This window comes from Fragaria vesca, linkage group LG4 (assembly GCF_000184155.1).
Source record: "Fragaria vesca subsp. vesca linkage group LG4, FraVesHawaii_1.0, whole genome shotgun sequence".
NCBI lineage: Eukaryota > Viridiplantae > Streptophyta > Magnoliopsida > Rosales > Rosaceae > Fragaria > Fragaria vesca.
The window spans coordinates 9,903,125-9,925,176 of NC_020494.1; the positions used below are offsets into that span (position 1 = coordinate 9,903,125).

General features: G+C 35.0%; 3 protein-coding genes across 3 annotated transcripts in view; all 3 read right to left on the minus strand.

The window, feature by feature from the left end:
- Nucleotides 1-9,327, minus strand: part of LOC101302065 — a 15,499-nt gene extending 6,172 nt beyond the window's left edge. Inside the window, exons 1-2 of the mRNA XM_004298038.1 lie at nucleotides 9,082-9,327; nucleotides 420-593 (exon numbers count right to left, since the gene is read on the minus strand). Of these exons, the coding sequence (XP_004298086.1) occupies nucleotides 420-593; nucleotides 9,082-9,327 (420 nt within the window). The remainder of the gene's footprint in view (nucleotides 1-419; nucleotides 594-9,081) is intronic.
- Nucleotides 9,328-9,690: 363 nt separating this feature from the next.
- Nucleotides 9,691-14,000, minus strand: LOC101302352. Its single transcript, XM_004298039.1, has 4 exons — nucleotides 13,989-14,000; nucleotides 12,275-12,514; nucleotides 12,088-12,182; nucleotides 9,691-10,080 (listed from the first exon to the last, which is right to left on the minus strand). Exons 1-4 carry the CDS (start codon nucleotides 13,998-14,000, stop codon nucleotides 10,050-10,052), a joined length of 378 nt encoding a protein of 125 aa, XP_004298087.1. The 3' UTR covers nucleotides 9,691-10,049.
- Nucleotides 14,001-14,409: 409 nt separating this feature from the next.
- LOC101313205 lies at nucleotides 14,410-21,123 on the minus strand. Its single transcript, XM_004296726.1, has 12 exons — nucleotides 20,527-21,123; nucleotides 19,403-19,582; nucleotides 19,026-19,136; nucleotides 18,379-18,714; nucleotides 17,799-17,975; nucleotides 17,393-17,680; nucleotides 16,937-17,059; nucleotides 16,641-16,838; nucleotides 16,065-16,318; nucleotides 15,758-15,962; nucleotides 15,369-15,674; nucleotides 14,410-14,862 (listed from the first exon to the last, which is right to left on the minus strand). Exons 1-12 carry the CDS (start codon nucleotides 20,710-20,712, stop codon nucleotides 14,557-14,559), a joined length of 2,670 nt encoding a protein of 889 aa, XP_004296774.1. The 5' UTR covers nucleotides 20,713-21,123; the 3' UTR covers nucleotides 14,410-14,556.
- Nucleotides 21,124-22,052: the final 929 nt, after the last annotated feature.

Here is a 22,052-nt window from a genome sequence, read left to right on the forward strand (position 1 = left end):
TGTATTAAGAGATTAGAGATGTGTAATTTAAAATTTCTCTAAATAAGGTGAATGTTAGAAGAAAACAATATATATCTGATGGAAAGGAAAACAATTATATATCTAGCTAGAAAAAAAAAACATATTTAAGAAGAGAAAATGAACAAGTTCGAAGACTACAACACTATCAGTATACAGAAAAACAAAGAATAGTGATGATGCAAAAAATGCAAACACAAATAGCACTTTTCAGTTACTCTTAATGTTGTATTTAACTATTTACAAGAGTAATAAGTACATTTAAATAAATTTTTTATCTAACTTTTTTATCGTAAGGCTTACGCTTTATGCGCCTCAAGCCTCAAGGCTCATGACTCTCACAAAAATGCCTCGGGTTACGCCTCAGCGGTATAAAACATTGATCACGGTAATTAACTTACCTCTAACTGAAACTCTGATCTGTTAAGCTTCAAGAGGTACAAGAGAGCAAATAAATCATCGGTGTCGACGTCGGTATCCAAAAGAATCCGGCGAGTGATTCCATCCACCGCAGTCTGCAAGTTACCTCCGATAACCACAACTATTACTACAAGCGCTCTCCAAGAGAAGTGTTTCTGCAACAACATTTTCTCAACAATAGCTAGTTGTGAACACCACTACTCTTCTTTATGATGATCTCTTTCTGGTTTTCAACCACAACCCATAAATTTTTCCCTACTTAAGAGCCTTAAACCAAAAACGAGCTCATATTTATATCAGATTTCACATAGAAAGGAACCAAAGGTAAGGTAAACAGCTAGAGAAACCAAGAGGAGACCAGACAGGCTTACTGATTAAACAACGAGCACTGATATGGGGCCTTAATGAGGCTTAAAATTTGTGGCATTAATCTTATGTGTCACGTCATATAAGTAAATAAAAATATTTATTTCTTATATATTCCACATAATATATCTTGCCAAATCATATTATTGCATTACCAATTCTACCATTTCTATTTCCTTTTAGATTTTAGGGGTGAATCAAAGATATTAATTAATTTTATTAGATAATGGAAATAAATAATACGTATTAATTATTCATTACTAGCCTCGATCTTGACCCGCACTACGTGCGTGTCAATTTGCTCTTCTTCATTTTTTCTTTCTTTTTTCTGTTTCAATTTACTGGTTTAGGCCTAGTTTGGTACAGTTTCGCTTTTAAAAAAAATTAGCTTATATCCGAACTTTTAGATTTTATGTTTGGTAAATGAAAGAAAAGCTAGTTTTTTTTTGAAAATTACAGGTCCCTGATAGCAGCTTTTAGAAGCAACCTGAAGGTTACTTTTAAAAACAGATGTCAATAAAAACACTAGAAATTAATAAATTTTAGGATTAAATTCAGTTTACCCCCTGAGGTTTAAGGTTAACATCATTTCAGTCCTCATACTCTCAATTTTGAAAATTTACCCCCTAAAGTTTTTAATTTTCATAAATCATCCCCACTTACTAAAATTTCGTCTAATTTTGACGTTAATTTTGACTTCGTAACTCATTTTAAGGGCTAAAATAGTCATATAACCGCATAAATCACATTTTATGACCTTTTTTCTAATATTTCATGCTATGCTTAACATTTAAATTGGATGAAATTTTAGCAATTGGGCATGATTTATGAAAATTGGAAACTTTAAGGGGTAAATTTTCAAAATTATGAGTATGGGGACTGAAATGATGTTAACCCAAAACCTCAGGATGTTAAACTAAAATTAATCCTAAATTTTATCTTGGCAGCACTTTTAAAACTAATATTTACGAAACACAAAATTGTGTTAATCCACAGCTGATTATGTTTGAAATACAGCAGCAGTAGTTTTTTTTTAAAGTCACAGCAATACTTAACTAGCCCTTAACCGATCATTTTCATCTCTCCCACTTTTTTCTCCCTAAAAAGGATTGAAATTTAAAAATAAAATTAAAAAAAAAACTGATAGTTGAGTTGTCCATTCTACCTATGGTTTCTTAAATTCTTAAATTTAAACTTTTAATCAATCAAGGATATTATAGGTAATTCAAAAATTTAACCATTCCTAAACTCCTTCTCGCTTTATTAATATAGATGTATAAATCCAAGGACTATTTTTTTTAATCAAATACACAATTAATGTGTTACAATACTGCGAGTCGAACTCGCGACCTCTCACTTAAAAAGAGAGACTTATGCCACTAGACCAAATGGTACTGGACCTAAGGAATGTTTCTTAGTTACGAAATTAGTTTCTTGTTGTAAATAGTTATTAGTTAGTAGGTTGTTATTGTAATTTACATCATGGTCTCATCTCTATATAAGAGAGAGTTCTCAACTTAATGAAAGACACACACATTCTCTCATTCTCTTGGTTGTTTCTCTCCTTTCTCAATCTTTACTTTCATTTTACAACACGTTATCAGCACGAATAGCTTTAACATTGTGAATTGTTTTTCTGCAGCATGAAAAGCACTAAAATCGCTTATCAACCATAGGATCATCGTTGAAACAAGTTCTTGGAATGAATGAGAAGCTCTGTAAATTGCCTTCTCAATTTGCACATAAAAGTAACGTTTTCCAATCCTAATTTCAATTCATATTTTCGAAGCCTTGATTATATGATAGAACAAATCACCATGAAACATGATCTATATTTCGTTTATCCTTTCGAAATTTGTATATATATGCTTATTAATTTGTGTAGCATATAGAAAAATCTCCTTTGATGAACCACCAAATTTATATATATTATTGATCTATTTGGTTAATATATATATATATATATATATTGTATATAGATTTGTTCATGTTTCAATTCTGGAAAGGAAAATCGGTATTGAAAATCATCGAACGGCCAGTAGCCTTCGTAATTAGCTACAGTCACCTGCCTAGTAGTGCAAACCAAAAGGCACATGGATCAACAAATACATGTATCAAATTCAAGATCACCATCAAATTCAAGTATATGCATGCATTCCAGAAGTAACACCCATAACCATTAAATTGGTCGTTTATGCTAGACGTTACATATATGGAATATTTATGCCTGAAGCATTTAGTAATACAAATGAATTAATATTGCTTTTAATGGGGATTGAATAAAATCCATTTGGAGATGTACCATCAATGTACAACGGCATTTTACCTCTGATTATGTTATTTATTTTATTTAAGGGCATGTAATGCCGGAAGCATTTACGAAGTTACAACAATTAATCCATAGATTATTCTACAATTATTATGGATCAAATGTGCAAATTATGATATAAATGTTATGAAAATTTAATATTCGGTTACATCAATTTGAATAATTGTCATTATAATTCATTACGCTAGAAGCATGAATTTTGAGTTTAATTACGGGATTATTATATAAACGTTATGCCAACAGCATTTACCTCATCTATTACTAATACATAATGTCATAAGCATTAATGGGATTTAAACCCATAACCGCTACATAAATGATATTTACTATTGACTTTATGTCGGTTTCTAATTTAATATATAATGTCAGTTATGAATTAGAATCATATTCATTTCAATTTGAAATTTATGAAGGTATAATGCCATAAGCAATTATACATTTATAACCCCATAAATTGTTAGGGCTTTAATTACGAGATTATTACATAAATGTTATGCCATAAGTATTTACCCGATTAATTATAAGTACGTAACGCCAGAAGCATTAATGGGTTTTGAACCCATTTCCTTATGTATCACCGCTGCATAAATAATGGTGATTAATTCCATATTTAAGATTTATCTTATGCCGGTTACCAAATTTCAATTAATTCTCATTTATATCATCCTTTACGTAACTATTGGTATTTATTGATTATATAAAAACCAATGTTAATTCATATACTTTATGTCAATTAAATTGTTTCCATTATGTTTAGTTTATTTCGATTTAATTAAAATTTACTTTCGCTTTAAGTTGTGTAAGTAATGAATTAATAGCATATGTTGGTTTGTCTTATTAATGATGAATATTAAATAAGACTGAGTCAAAAGCTCAAATCAAGCATAAGTGACAACAATAAGCCCGAGCTAGAACCTCAACCTAAGCTGCAGGCTAGCACAGAAGTTAGCCACATGTCGCCTTGAGTCCATGACAATGATTATAACTCTTCTCAAACTAGGCTCACCCAGTTGGATGCGATGTCTAGGCAAGTTCGTTTAAGGATGTATACTTAAGTGAGTCTCGCTCCACCACCTCATCATGTCTTACCTAGTCGTATACAATTGGAGTTACCGAGAGGGTTGACTAATAACATTGCATTTTTTGGCATACCATTTTGAGCCCAGTAGGCCCACTCTCCCCTTTACGGGACCAAGAAGCCCGGCATACCTCTCAAATTGTGCTCCGTAGCTTGTAAAGTATGTAGAAATTTATTTCTTTCACTTTAATTAAAGTCAATTCCTTTGGTCCAACATAATCAAACAAAAGGAAAATAATCTAATGATACTGGTTTTTCATACCTAGTCATTATGTATGTCTATAAGGCACTCCAAATACTTTCTCATAATGGTTGTTGATATATTCACCATATTTAATGTATAGTTAATTTCCAGAAGCATTTACACATAATTACGTGACATATTCACTATGCTAAATTAGTAGCATGGAATTAATATCATTAATTGTTACATGATTATAATTTGATAATACATGTACCTAATGAACCGGTAGTTCAGAAATGAACCAGTACTTCATGTATAAATCGAACTTGCAGTTTCGATAATAACCCCTTTAAGAAACTTGAAGTTTCATTCCAAAATTCACCATATATGATAAAATCGGTAACTTTTATCATGTTAATTAGTAGTCTCTAGAATAAACAATTTGAAGTAGACATCCTCCTTGCCTGAAACAAAACATAATTAGAGAATATATATATATTGAAATGAAAAGGCTTGTTGCCCTAGAATCTAAATCAAAATTGATGTGTTATCAATGTTAAGGAACTGAGCATTCTCGTCTGGCTGACGAGGCAAAATACCTCTACGTTTCAGAAGAACGTTATCGAAAGGTAAGTTCATTGAAACTAATGCTTAAAACGTTGAAACCACAAAAAAAAATGGTGTAATATCTTCGCATAACCTTCGAATGTGCGGCCAAAACATACATTGAAGATATTAAAATTTATTAGCTAGAAGCTAAATGATTCGAGCAAATACTAGCTATAGTATTGGTGTTTGATACACCCAAGAAAAACATATGATGCACCGTATCCTCAACTCAATTATCACACGGGCATTCCCCTCAAAATAAGAGTCTTGTCTTTAATGACACATTATGTCAAGCTGCTCGTTAAGAATGTTGAATACTAGACCATCATATGCAAAGACTAATATATACTATCTATTTTTGCATAGAATGCAACGTTTGTGGACATGTCCAACTACCTAACGGACCAATTAAATATTAAAGGTAGTGGTTGATGCATCGACAAAAGTGATCAGATGTCACACTATTGTCCACAAGAAATGTTACGTTTGTTAAACTCTCACCCATGAAATTGAGGGTACACCACTCGGATTATCTTATAAATTTTATAAGGCTTGATAATGCTGGAGAGTTTACATCGATGGCTTCCCATGATTATTGCATATCCCTTGGGATCTGTTGAACATATAGTTTCATATGTTCACACCTAAGATGATCTCGTAAGTAGAACCTTGGTAATGCGCACCAAGATTCTAGTGTTCGCGTCGGGCTATGCAATCTTGCATGCAGCCATATCGGTCCGGTTGAGGCCCACTGCTACCAGTTTTACTTCGTGTTACAGTTGGTGACTGGGTGAGAACCTGATATTTTTGTACTTACACGCATTTGGGTTTGTAGTCTCCGTGCCAATTGTGCCGCCACAATATACACAATCGGGTCCTCAACAAAGGATAGGCATATATGTCGATTATGAACCTTATCCATTATGTGCTCCTTAGAGCCCTTGACAGGAGATCTCTATACCGTTAGATTTGCAGTCGTCACTTTGATGAGACAGTCTTCCAGCCGTTAGGCGGAGATAAGAACCTCACCGTTCCTGATGAACGACGTGTAGAATGTCTCATCGTTATCCTCAACCGCACATGTTATATTGAAGTGCGAAGAATTCTTTCTAGATCTACGTAGTGTAGCCCATAATATGCCAGACACTTCATTAGATCTAGTTAAAGTGATGAGATCATATATACCTGCTACAAACATGCATGGATAAATGTCCCCATAGGACGTATCGTTGGACGAGGTATGGCCATGGTGGCTAACCAGTCATATGTCCCTACCCAGAAACAAGGTAGACCATTAGGTTCGAACGATTCTTGTCCCTAGAAGAGGGTAAACTTGGCACAAATGAATCTTCTTGCCATCGCAATCTTAAACCAATTCAACTCACGAGATTAATCCGGATTATGGGTTCATCCTAGAAGAGACGAAGTTCGGGGACTCTCCAACATTTAAACCCACTCCCGAGAATAGAAAATCTCAGAAAATTTAGTGATATATTGAATTGAAATGAGATTTGATCGATGAAATATTTGTATTTGAGGTGGCCACAGAAATTATAATGAGCGATGATGTCGAACCTTGCTTCGTTGATGGATTTCAACAAAGAGATGACTGGCTAAAATGGAAAGAAACAATCCATGTCAAATCAGATTCCTTAACTAAGAGAAAGGTGGTATGGGCTTATTGTTCCCACACCTCCCCATGTTAAACCTATATAGTTTAAATGGGTATTTGTAAGGAAGCGAAATGAGAAAAACGAGATTGTGATATAAGTCTCGTTTAGTGGCGCAAGGATTTTCTCAACGTCTTGTGATTGATTACGAGGAGATGTACTTTCCCATAATAAACACTTTGGTAGTGCTCCTGAATTGGATTGAATCCACATAATGAATCAGAGCACACGGAGCCATCTTTTTATCCTTCTTTCAAGAAAAAATATGGTAGACTAGCCGATATTTCTATCAGTTAATGAAAGAGCCCAATGCAAAAAAACTACACGTTGGGTCTTTGAAATGGTTCAAATCATTTTGATAATAATAAGTTTGGTCTATTTTATCGAGAAGGTCTACGGTTCGAGTCCGTATAGCCCTAAAACCTAAAAATTAAAAATTAAAAGAAATTTTATATTTAATTAAATATAAATTTAACTAAATTACATATATCCACTACCTTATCAGTTTGGTAGTTTTTGAATAACTGAATATATATCCACTACCTTATCAGTTTGGTAGTTTTTGAATAACTGAATAAGCAGCCTATAAATGTGGTAACAACTTATCTGTATGGGGATCTGAATATAGAGATCGATATACATGAAGGTTCCTGAAGGACTTCTATTACCCAATGCAAATTGTTCTAGACCACAAAACATGCTCTCCATTTGCTAGAGTAGTTCACTTTAGGGGTCAAAACAATCCAGACGGAGTTGGTATAACCGTCTAAGTGAATATTTGTTTGAGATGGGATATATGAACAATGGATTATGCCCATGTGTGTTTATTAAGAAAACAAACTTCGGGTTAGCAATTTGTGGTGATCTACGTCAATAGCATGAATTTGATTGATACTCTGGAAGAGATCAAGAAAACCACAAAACACCTGAAGTCGGAGTTTGAGATGAAAGGCTTTCGGAGACCAAATCATTTTCTAGACCTGGAGTTGTGCAAAGTGTAATTGGAATTTTGATCCATCAATCATATTACATTTAGAGGATGTTAAGATGCTTTAATGAGGATAAAGTAAAATCTTCAAGCATACTCATAACCGTTTGAAGTCTAGTGAAACTTATATCATTGTGCAGATGATAACGAAGAGATATTGAGGCCAGAAGACTCATATCTAAGTACAATATGTGTATTATTGTACTTGGCTAAATGTCATAGACTGCGGACATCTCATCCAATGTGTATTTGTTAGCTTGATATAGCTCTACGCCAAAATGCTGTCTCTATAAATGATATAAAAGACAATTTTCCGCAACTTTAAATGTATGACGGAAAAATGGCTTATTCTATCCCTAGACATCATAGAATGGATCAACAGCCTATGATCCTCAGAATGATGTTTTCCTTGTTAGATATGTTGACACGGGTTATATAAACCCTTATTTCCAACTAGTTATGTCTTTGTTATAGAGAATACAATAATTTTAGAGTTTGTATTTTTCAGGGGGAGTCAATATCAGGGGAGTATTTTGAAGCATATTCTTGACCATTGTGTACTTTTTTGTCCTTCGTCCAAGGTTGTTTTGTCCCACTAGGTTTTGTACCTGACAAGGTTTTAATGAGGCACACATGTAATTGGTCACCCTGCTCATACGGCATCTTGAATATACCTTTATCTGAAATATATGCATTTACTCATTTTTTCCCTTCGACCACGGGTTTGTCCTATTGGGTTTACCGGGCAAGGTTTTGGTGTAGCAACTGTTATGCATCCATCTCCTACGGACTCACATCTTATGATCCAGACTAAGCCGCTTCATCGAAATCAAGGGTTCTGACTACCACCGCTACGTGTGCGTTGTACTCTTTTCTCCTTCGACCAAGATTGTTTTTGTCCCATAAGGTTTTTATACCTGGCAAGGTTTTGACGAGGCAACACTGGAGCACGTATTAGAGGAATCTAATGACAGAGAATACCCAAGAGGGAGTGTGATAAATAGTTATTAGTTAGTAGACATTCTCGTAATTAACCGACTAAGGTTGTTATTGTAATTTTCATCATGGTATCATCTCTATATAAGAGAGAGTTCTCAACTTAATGAAAGACATACATTCCCTCATTCTCTTGCTTGTTTCTCTCCTTTCTCAATCTTTACTTTCATTTTACAACATTTCTTCAATTATAATTAGATTTTTTGAAGTAAAAGTTATGCAATAATCTAGCCTCCATGCTCCCTCTCATCTCCAACCTCTCCTTTTTTTCCCCCCAAACCCTAGCCATCATGGCCTTGGCATCCAACCATAGGGTTCAACGCCAATACCAAGGCGCCCATCGCCGATTCCAGGGCGCTTGTCGCCAATTTCAGCGCGCTCGTCTCCGATACCAAGACACTTTTTCTCGGTCTCTGTTCATACAACGGTGGTAGGTGAAAGCTTTATAGCCATCAAATCAATCGAGAGCGACTTTCTAGCCAACGAATTTGATGAGGGCTGCAAGATGGAGGCTTTTTGACCACCATATTTGCTGAAAGCGACAACCAAAGATCTGGAATCTACCGGAGAAGGAACTTGTCGAGCTCTCGCCGGGTTGGATTTGATAATGACACCGACGAGATCAAGAGCGCTTGTGATGAAGCAGAGTTTTGGCAGGAAATGATGCATCTCTGCGAATGAAGGGCGAAAAACTGAATCAATGAAGATGGTGATCCCTAGGAAGCCGTGTCACACCCTGACCTTGGGGTATGACTAATATGATGGAATAAATCAAAAGAAAGATTGGTAGATATTTTTTTTAATCATGAATAAACTTTTGAAAGGACTCCTTTTATAAAGAACCGGGAAATAGTCACTAAAACTTTGGAGGGATAACCATTTTGTTAAAACCAACTGATTGAAGAATATTTGCCTGAAGAATCACTCTATTAACAACATAGAACAGAAACTTGAGTAATAAACATCTCATGTAATACAACTACCACTTTCTTTTCCTAAATTTGTAAAACTGTACAGTAACATTGGATACATGTAGAAATCTTCCAAAAACAACTTTATACTTGATTATGTTATCTTCAAAGATACAAAAAGAACAGTAAAAATCAGAAAAGAGAAGGGCTAGACAAAGCTTAACATTTTGTTTAGTATCAAACTCAAATTACATGACTACCCATCACATATGGTATCAAATTGGATCAGATTATTGCTTACTAGCTAGGCAGCTATTCTAACCCTTCACAGATGATAATAACAAAACATACTCCTCACTCAAATGTCACAAAGCCTCCCAGCCAAATAATGAGTATTCCCACAATAAATAATACACATCCAGCAACACCATTACAGAGTAAAGACCATGTACACTTTAGCTCAAGAAAAACTCCATAACATCAGTAACTTGTCCACTCAAGGTCTCTTTTCCTGAAAACACAACATGAAAATAGGGAATGAGCTTCACAAGCTCAGTAGGTACGACAAAATAATCTTTATAACAAAGACTCTAATTCAATATGCACTTGGAACATGAAAGGCAGGAACATATGCTTGAAGATTAAATAAGATAACCAAAGAAGTGAGATTAAACCCCAATAATTGTTGCTGCACTATTGAGAGAGAAAATCAGAAGTCTGAAAGTAGAATAAATGAACTTGACTCAAAGACAACATTGGAATTGCAGATATCACATTTTACCAAGTATATCAAGCATCAGCGGTATACACGAACGAAGTAGAAGAAGGCTAATCATAATAACTTGCCAACAAAGTTAACAAATAATAATGCCATAAACCAACAGAAGTGTTGATAGGAATACTCATGATACTCAAAGAACTTTCTTTCACACGAATTCAGCAAATCCTTAAGATTCCCGTTAGAGCCCACCACCCAGCTATACCACCAAGAAAACCCCGCACATGTGGTACCCTGATCAAGTTTAGGGTTAAACAACCTAAGGGAGGCACAATCCCTACTCAAATAATTCACCGGGCCTAACCGAACAGAACATTTGAAATCTAATCATTTCTTTCCAAAAAGTTTCACTTTCCACACCAACTGATCAAACAAGGATTTCAGAAACAAACTTGAAATCCCTTTTTAGAATGTAACAAGATACTCTGCCCAGAAATGGTACAGGAACATAGACCTCTTGTCTTTCAACGACATAACAAAGAACAAATCTTTATGTGAAGACCAAATGGGCAGTTACAAGTACGTTTAGAACAATGACAATGAGGTAAATAAACCTGAGTTCATAAACTCACAGATGAAATGAAGTAATCATCAAGGAATGGGAGCTTGTTTCCAAGTAAATTCAAACAGGCATATAAGAAGAATCAGCTTTCAATAGCAAACTGGATATGAGGTAAGTAAGTATCAATACATGGATTTGAATGGGAGCTTGTGAGGTAAGAATGGGAGCTTGTGAGTTCATAAACTCACAGATGAAATGGAAGTAATCATCAAAGAATGGGAGCTTGTTTCCAAGTAAATTCAAACAGGCATATAAGAAGAATCAGCTTTCAATAGCAAACTGGATATGAGGTAAGCAAGTATCAATACATGGATTTGAAAGCCAGCAGCAAAGACTTGGGTTTTCAAACTGTTGGAGTAATCAACAACAAAAAAACGATAACTAATGGAGGACATAACCAATAACGAACAACAGTACACATATACTCCAACTCATAATTCAAGGCATTGAATTATTCAATAAACATGAGTAGCTTTATGATAATTTTGTCAATGAATAACGAATACTTTCAAACAAGGACCAAGTAGTACATATTGAACTCAATTACAGCCAGGTACAGATTGACTTGAAACTTATGATTCCATATGGACCGAAAGGTACTGGAAACAAAATAGACTTTGGCATAATCTCTCAAGGACTAGCTCCATAGCAGAGCTGAAAGATCAAATATGAATAATAAGAACAACAGCTATGTATGATAGTCTGCTTAAGAACCAAATTAAATTTTCGGAACAAGATTAATACTCAGAGGGAATATTTTATCAGCAAGGAAATCAACATTTGGATAGCAGAACAGACATGATATCATTAAGTATGATGGATGTACTTATAGTGCAAAACAAATCTTGGTAATTTTGGACAAAGAACGAGTATTTCGATTATAAAGTTCAAAGGTGTAGGCAGTAGAAAGAAGGAAAACTTTGTTTTGAATTCAATTACAGAATAGAACTTGAACACACTATAAGGGATTTCATCAACATAAAGGGTCGTCAAAAGTAGAACATCCAAGACAAGGGTGTTTGTTACCCAGAATCAATTGACAACCACAGATTGACAAGTGAACAAAGCTTGTCATGTTGCAATTAAGAACAATCGCATAGGCAACATTCCAACACAATCATACCAATTACATATCAAAATTAGAATCAAAGCTATAAAGAAAAATTTGTTTTCCCTACCTCAATCTATGGAAACCAGTAGCCAAAATCTCCAAAGTCAAGTCAAGCAAATTCCACGCATAAGCACCCAATCCAATAAATATCAATCCAGCAGCCTAAAACCAAATATACAATTAATCATACTCAAACTCATGGAAAGACTGAAACAGATCGAATGGGTTTGAGAAAATGGGGTATTAGATCTTACTGGCACAACGGCATATAGAAGGGAGTTTTGAACTCTTAGTTTGTGAGTTTCATGGAATCGATCTCTTGAAGCTATGGTAGAAGTGTAGAGCTTAAGGCTTTGGGTGAGTGTATGAAGATCAATCTCTTTTGGAAGGAAAGCACAAGAGAATAGAGAAGAAGAAGAAGAAGAAGAATGCGTCTGTGATTGACGAAAAGTTAGAAAGGCAGAGGCAAACAGATTAAAAGCACGTGGACTTCTCTAGATGGTCCAGAGGCTTCTACACCCAATTAGATATTTCTAAGAGAAAAATAAAATAAAAATAAATTAAATAAACAATTCTAAGACATAAAAATCTGATAGGAAACTGTTACTAGTAGTCCACAACTTAATTAAAAATTAAATCCTAACCAGAAAACCAAAATACACAAACGAGAAGGACAAAAATAATTAAAACAACCTATTTAAAATTGAGATCATTACAAGCCGCCAGAATCCATGGTTGTGACAAAGATCTGCCAGATTCCCAGTCAGTTTGGATTTGGGCTCTAGTCCTTGGATCTGGGTCCAAGCTCAAATTCAAGAAAGTTGTGCAACTAGATGGATACATACGGCTTGGAGTACCGTAATTGAGCGTCTTGGCTCTAGTCTGATGACTCTCTAGTATCTTGTGTGTAACTAGTTTTATCCTCTGCTAAGCTCACGAATAAATAAGCTAAATGTCTAATGTAATGACACTATTGTGATCATTGTGGTCACTGTACTCTCACCATTTTTTTTTATCAAACAAACAACTAAAATGCTATAACGAGTTTGTCATGAGTCGAACTCACGACCTCCCACTTATAAATATGAGACTAATGTCGCTAGACCAAATGGAACTCTTGCCATTTTGGCTTTCGATTATATATATAATGATTATTTTCAACAACAAAAATTATAATTAGTTTTGTCAAATAAACTCTAAACTCTAATTTCTTTTAAAAATAATTATTAATTCATCAAAAAACACTTATATAATATAACTCGGATTATAATTTTTCATAATTAATTATTTATAACTCGTCAAACAAATTATTTACATACAAATGATTCGTCTAAATTACTTACATATAAATTATTTATATTTCGTTCAAAAAAAATTATATAATATACATGTGTAATGTGAATAGGGTAAGGCTAGGGTATGTCGACGCATATGATGCATCAACTTTGTCCTCAAGTTGTAAAATGAGTCATTAAAGTAGTAATATTGGTCCTCAAAATTGTAATATGAGTCGTTAAAGTTGTAAAAAAAATTAGTTACAACATTAGTCCTCATTTGTCCTTAAAGTGGTAATTGAATCCTCAAAGGTTGTAATATGAGTCCTCAGAGTTGTAACAACTTTTTTTTAATCACTTTAAGGACTTAGTTACCACTTTAAGCACACATTTTACCACTTTAAGCACACATGATTACTAATGTTGTAACTAGAAAATTTTACAACTTCAAGGACTAATATTACTAGTTTGAGGACTCAATTTACAAAGTTGATGCATCACATCATTCACATGCATTAACACATTGTAGAATTTTCCATGTGAATATATGATATAATTTTGTTTATATTGAACGAAAAATATATTAATGTGACTTCGTCAAAGTCATAACCGATGAGAGCAAATTAGGGAATTAATGTATATCAGATGTAACCGTTCATTCAGATACTATTAAGGTTATTTACGTTGTACTTACCGTTGTATCCATTGTAATTCCTCCTCTATACAAAAAGAACCTTCAATGAAATGAATAGACCGATTTTCATCCCATTTTTCCTTCTGGCTTTGCGGCTTGGTGTCGACTGTATAGAATAGCCTTATATAGTGAAGTAGTCATGTACACAAACGAAAAGATTCAAATGATTGATGCATACATCAATAGATACAAAGTGGTCTGTAAAGAAATGCCTTGTAAAGTGAAAGGTTCAACATCATTAGCAGGTCAATGATGGTGAAATGTAATATATAATTACAGAGAATGTTGGTTGCAATGATCCTAAATTCTGTAACATCCCATTTGTTTTGTTTAATAAGCAAACCATCCTTGTCAAATCAAACAGAAAGGAGTAACATCATCTTCTGCAAATAACTGATAACACTTGTGAAATAAAAATTTACACGGTTGCATTCAAGTACAATGAATAGCTTGGCTTTGTTAAACATATCAGCCAAAGACTAAAATTCCAATGAAAAATTCTATACTCTTGGTTCTGTATTCTTTTGTTTGTGTTGCCTTCTATGAGCTAAAATTAAGAGCATATTGGCTACTCTGCAGGCTCAGTTTGATTTGGCGGCTTCTGCCACAATTTTTTTTGCTCTTCAAAACTTGCTAATACAGCAGACTGCTTTGAATCACTTAGCCGGTCTGCGAAAAGTTCATAGTATGTCTTGGCATTTACGGTGTCCAATACTTTGACCAATTTTCCCTCATCTTGATAAATCGAAATCTCCCCATCTCTGGATTCAATGTCATCAGCAAAAACTTTGATGTGTTTAAGTTTGAAGCTTTGGCTCAGATGAGAATCACTGTCCAAGAGAACTGCACCAAGGACCTCCCCTAAGAAAGTTTCCTGCAGCATAATAACTTATGAGAACAAAGATCATTCGAAAAAGGGTGATCAAATTTACATGATCAAGTTAACAGCTCATGTCATAAATTTTAGAGGTTCCTAAAATCCATATTTGCAACCTATCAATTTTTCTTTAGTGAAACAAACTGTGGGTCAAAACTCTGAATTCTGCTTGGTCAGTTCATTGATTTCAAGTATGTTGTCACTGACTGATTAACAATTTTATAAAATAGCACTGTTAGCGATTAGCAGTCCGATAAAAAGTAACAGAAGAACATTATCCAAAATGGTTGGGAAATGTCCTTTTGGAAAACATTTTGGGCATGTTATATTGGTACTGTCAGTTTAAATTAATGATCAAGTACGTAATGCAGATTATTCTCTCATTGTATGACATAGCATACTAGGAATCATGCAACAGAAGTTTCCCTAAATCCACTACATGCATGAAAATCTATCATACTACTACTGAAGTATTTAGGCATTTTCTGTGATAAAAGCATTACCATGTGGTGATAACTATGGTGCAATTGTTGCAAACGGTATAGCCTTGACATCAAACGTCGGGCAAACAGTGCTTCTGGTGTTGTCTTCTTTGCGTTGCGCAGCCTTTTTAAGATTTTGGGAAAAGAACCAACTCTCTGTTGGATGCCAAGAGGAATGAGTGTGATGTTAAGTGAGGAATCAAACACTGTCTTTGCAGCCAAAGGGTCAAGAAACATATTGAACTCTGCATTACTAGAAGGAACCGAAAACACATTTCCTTTATCATTTTCGTTGTGGCTGATATGTCCTCCAACTATATACACTTCCTGCAAAAACATATCATCACTGAATTATGCCATTGTTAGCTTCATAGACATTTTTCCTGCATTATGAACTCAGACCAACTTACCTTAATTAGAGAGCTAGTGTTATTTTTCGACGAAATAATACTTGCTAGAGTAGTCAATGGTCCATTGGTCAATATGGTAATCTTAGATCCTGGATCCAATGTTTTCACCACAGACTCCCAAACTTCCAATGCTAGTGGTTGCCTTAGTTCAGGGTTTTCTGTGTCCCTTGGGGCTCCATATTTCACAGAATTCTGTGCGGTATACCTGATGTAACAACAACATAAAAGTTCAGTCACAGTCCTAGGATTAGGCAATCAAAAATGTCTAAAGCCAAAACTTTTTCATGTGACTGTGTATTTGTGTTACCTTCTTGGGCTTCGAGGCAAGTCACGAGCAAGGCCATAGAGAGTGTCCGAATCTAGTAATCCACCACCCCCATGAGGGATGGCCTTAGCATATTTGCAGTCTCCAACTGCAGAGAAAGAGGGGTCAGACTGGTTCATAGCAAATAAATCTCCTCGACCAACTAGAATGTCATCGCGACCCATCATATGCAGCAAGTCATATATGACATCTATTGTTGCAGCATTTGCCCAGCCAGTAGGGGTCACTAGTATTGCCTGAAAGCAAGGAGAAAGAAACTTGGTTTAGTTGCATTTATGTTCAGCAGTTCCCCCAGATTCTGTGCTAGGACTCTAGGAGCAGTGCTAAAATTGAAGCAATGAAAAACAAGCACCACAAGAAAAATTTCGAGACCAAGGGATAATATATACTCTAGATAACTTTTAAAATTTAAAGGATGTATGATCAAAATAGTGGTGGATTCATAACAGTGTTAAGTGGTGACAGGAGTATAAGACTGCTAGCAAAATCAAGTATAACAAAGAACACAGATGCGAAGTTGTTCTACTCTTTGACTTCAACAAGAAAGATAAACGGTACCTTGAGATTAATCACTTCAACAGGAACTTTGAGGAGGTAAAGCAAAGCTAGGAAATCTCCAGCACTCATATCCATGTCAAACACAACAGGTTTGCCCAGTTTAGTATTTCCAAAATTTGGTATATATGTCACTTCCTTGTAGAAAGGAAATTGTGTTGTGAAATTGAATTTCCCTGTTTGTTGAGGGCTGTTTAGAACCTGTAAAAGCCAAAGGAAAAAGAGTACCAAATTCATCGTATTATTCATAGATTTCAAGAAGCATAATTAAAACAAAAAAGGTATCTTAATAGACTTACTTCCAAGAAGCTTTTAAAGAATTCTCTGTTAAGTGGGCTTGCAACATCCTTATTTGGTTTTGCTTTTGTAGCAACAAGTATTCTTACTGCTTCTGAACCTGTTACTTCTGTTGTATAACCATCCTGTTGGATTGAGTTTGCAGCAAATGTTACATCAACACATTTCAAGAAGACTATGAACATTCACAATGTTTTTAATAGAAATTTTCTCTTGCTATAAAATTTTGCATATTACTAAACTCTGAATCGGGATCATTACTTAGGTCGACTCTTTGTCCAAACATAATATGTTGTCAGATTTGACAAGAGAACACATGACACTTCTGAATGAAAACTTTGAAAAATAAAAAAAAGATGAATGAAAACAATAAAACCAAAAACAATATGATGTTTTGGCTAATTGCCGTAGAGTACAAGAAAATAACTTTTGGATGTCACAGTGTAGAAGGTAAGTACCTTGCATTTTCCTTTCCCATTCTTCGCAACGCAAAATGGATCTCTTAGACCATTTTGGACGTGACCACTATGCACACCATTTTTGGATAAGTTGAATTTCGGAACTTTATGGCCATCAAAGAAAGGATTGGAGCCATCAGAGACCCCATAAGGCTTATTTGAAGTAATAACGGTTATGTTCATGTACTCCATTTCAGCAAATTCATTCTCCGGATGACTGCTCTTATGCGAGTTTTGCATGATGGAGACGGCTACACCAGATGTAAAAGAGTCCCACATAAAATAGCTCTGCAGTTGAATAGTATCATGTAATCATTTGAATCAAAATTAAAAAGAAAAAAAAATGCAAAGACATAAATATGAGAGAACTCTTGTAACATAACATCAAACATAATCAGGGATTTACAGTGAAGAATTGGTCGTCGAACCAAGTATCATGTTGCATTTTCAAGGACTTGAAGGAATATTGTGCTTCATATGTAGTCTGACTCTTCTCAAATGCTTCATAGAAATTTTGAGTGATCGGAATGGTATTTGTTGCATCCAATGGAACAAGGGTGACAGGAATTCCTGAATGAATGACCTGAAGAGATCCATATCATAGTCAACGGCAGCCATTTTTAGCTCTTCAAGAATATATCAAATGACAAATAAGAAGCTTTTCAAGTTATCTGTACACTTCATATACTGTAGTATGTAACTGACAAACAACCAGTGAAATCTAAGCTGCTAGGGAATTAGCCAACGGCAAATACTAAGTTAATGCCCTTCCCCATGTGTAGCCGGCATCCCTAACCCCTATTGTATTGTTCAAGGATTGGTTTGCGGTTTCCATCCCAACAAGAGCTGAGGATGGGGATCAGAGAGGTTTCAACTCGAAACTTCATACCTCTAGAACCATATCAAAGTTAAACAACTCTTGATTCCTAAAAGTTCTGTAATTTGGTTATATGAGAATGTATCAATGTAATGCATGTCAAGCTAACCTGGTAAGCAGCAAAAGGGTCTCCAAAAATATTGAACTCTGCATAAGGATTACTGGTATAGTCGGTGAACAAGTTACCAGGATCACCACACTGCTCAGGCACACAAGAGGTAGAATTTTTGGGGCAACAACCAGTTGGGTTCTTTGATCTCACACCACCCCCCATCACATAAATATGCTCAACATTCTTCTTCAAGTGTGGATTGTTCATAAGGAATACGGCAAAGTTTGTATGTGCTCCTATGACAAACACAGTTATTTTGGGACCTGCAGATATTTTGTCAATCATCACTTGCTGAGCAGTAGGTTGTCGCAATGGACTATATCTCCTGCTCCCCTAATGTCATTGAAAGAAGAAAAGAGGAAACAGAGAAAATAAATGCATGGCCATAGTAATAAGATAAAAATATCAGATCTGTACTTGTGGTACATGAATGAATTGAACATACACTTCATTAAGTTCAGATAAAAGAAAAATAAATAAATAAATAAAAACTGTAACAAAGTGAAAGTGCATAACTTAAACTCTGCATGCTTAAAACAATGCAAGTGGATAAGAAATAACATAACTAAATCTAGACTCACAAAAGAGAGTAAGAACTGCTAGCTGATCCATAAAAGTACATGAGTTGTGTAATCTACTCATACCTGTGGGAGGAAAGCCTTGCGGATGCCAAAATTAGTATCGATATCTAATCGACCTCCAGGTCCTACAGGAATAGCCTGTCTATATCTGCATCCTCCTGCTGTTGTAGTCCCCTGATATTCAATTTTGAACTATATAAGTAAATCTTCATCTGATCATAGATTCATAGTTAAACATATACAACGATATGGCAAGTAATGTCTTCAAGTTGTCAATTTAGTTGAATACATATGCATCTATTTGGTCATGTATGTAAACAAGACTTGGCTTAACCATAGTTCAAATTGATAGTATGAGAACTTCTCATATCAGACTGTTTAGAGAAAAGTGTTTCCCAGATAGTAAAGCCAGTTTATGAGAGACTGCAAGTAGTTCATGCCTGATCAATTAATGGAAGATATCCACCAACATTTGGGAGAATGGTACCATCTTCAAGTATACCACCCTCACCTCCAACTCCAACAGCAACATCATCACGTCCCATCATGTAAAGCAGATCATATATTTGGTTTACTGCATGCCCCGCATTGGTCCATGCATTTGCATTCACTGTTACTGCCTGTGGTAAAAAGATTATCAATATCACAGAGTAGCATCACTGTAATAGTTCATACCTCAAAGTCTCAAATCATGTACGTGCAATAATAGAGTTGAACAATGTGATAGCCAGAAGCATTATTGAATGGAGTGCTGGTAACCGAGGGAGATCAATCAGATCATCCAATGTTTTCGAGATAAAATACAAAAATTGTCTTTTTATTACGTTAGCAAGTTAAATATTCGAGCTATGAGTCGATTTTGTGTACCTGATTATCATTATTGGTTTTTTTTTTTTTTCTTCTTCAAACAATGAGTCTGAAATTTGTCATCAACTTATGAGACATTGTTAGGTCGGGACGTTGGTCGGACCTGACACGAGTCACTCCTATCTTTCTGACACGTGGCAAGGTGACCCAGACAAATAATTACTCTAAGAACAAATACTTACTCAAGTAATTAAAAGATTAGCCCTTAAAAGATGCTTGAAGTTACTGAATAGTAGATTATGACACTCTTATCACATTTGACCAGAAAGGTTAATTAAAATCGGACGTTTAGCTTATTAAAAGGTAGCACTTTGGCCAACAAAAATACAAAATAGAAAGATCCAAAAGCATGATTTAGAGTTTTCAACAGCTGATTATGACTAAATTTCCAAAAAAACAAATATATAGAATGATCCACTCAATTAAAATGGTTCGTGCGTCTAGGACGACTAGAAGTGGGGCATGTAGTTCAACTTTTGAACATAACCATCCAAAGAAACTAAGAAATCTGAGTTCTGCATGATAATTGATATGACACTACAGGTTTAATTTCCAGAAATTTGATTAAACCAAAACCTGGATTATATTTTCTGGCAAAACATGGCTTAAACATATGAGCAAAGGATCAACATATATGAATATGTAAAGCATTAATTTGCCAAAAATGAATAATCATGTTGATGAAGTATGAACTTACCTCCAACTGAAACTCCGATCTGTTAAGCTTCAAGAGGTACAAGAGAGCAAAGAAATCATCCGTGTCAACGTCGGTATCCAACAGAATCCGGCGAGGGCTTCCCTCCACCACAGTCTGCAAGTTACCTCCTATAACCACAACTAGTACTACAAGCACTCCCCAATAAAACTGCTTCTGCAACAGCATTTTCTCAGCTACTCTTCTTTATTAATTATGATGAACTCTTTCTGGTTTTCAACCACAACAACCCAGAAATCTTTCCCTACTTGAGAGCCTTCAACCAAAACGAGCTCATATTTATATCAGATTTCACAGAGAAAGAAACAGAGAAGGTAAGGTAAAGAGAGTTACAGAGAAACCAAGCTAGAGGAGACAAGGCAGGCTTAGTGATTAAACAATATGAACCAACACAGACAGCAGAGGAAGCTTATAGACAGACCAGAGTTGACAAATCAATTGGGACAGACGTCGTCATACGCACGCCGGAGGCACGTGACTAGAAACCAGGCTTGAGAATCGCTGCTGGTTTTACTTTCATGTATGGGATTGCCAATCACAATCTTTACTTCTTTAGTTCTTTACCCCAAATTCTTTTGGTTTTACTCAACCGAATCTTGGGTTGAATTGTTGAAGGATGGTGAGGGTTTGACAAGTAGTAATGATGCAAGTGTTAGTTTTATAACGCAATGTGCGTAGACCATGGAGGTCCAATCATGTTGGTTTAATATTCCATTTGATATGATGTTGGAATGGGGTACGTAGTTTTCTTTTCTTCTTTTGACACACTCTCTACTCGGGACCCTTGATGAGATAGACAAGCCATTATTTCAGTTTATATGTATCGGGTATAGGTTAAGGCCGGCACTGTTAGAATTATATCACACTTTGTTGTATGTGGGTGAAATGTGTGAATATGATTGAAGGCTTTAGCGTGATTCTAACTTCATGTTTCGATTTTGATACTCTCAAAGAAAAATATTATTTGCAAGTTAGACTACGTATCGGTCACATTATCTACTTTTTTTCTTTTTTTTTTAATACAAGAACTATAACGACAATTCTCACGTCATAATCATTAACGATTAACGAAACCGTAAAATACAACAGGAGAGGGGAACATTATGTCTAAACCCAATATTGTAAAACATCCTTAAATAATATCAAGAGTTTTTACATAACTTATGCATCATAACAAACATCACATTTAGTAAAGAGTGTATCATTAGTTACTCTATTTACTTTACGATTTTGGCGACATACCCGAAAGACAATGTTCATGTAAAGCCATAAGTTGTTATGTCTATGAGCTTTCCTACTATATGTCATTAGTGTAATAAGATTATACGTGTGAATGTGAATTATTATTCATTTATCGGTCAAACCATGTCACAATCGAAAAATTGAACCCTCAACCTAAACTTTGGTAATTAGGCTATGCATGTTGAGAATGTGATTTATTGTTCATACTAAAACACGGAAACTTTGAGAAAAAAAGACTAATTATGAAGACTTAACTAGTCATTGTT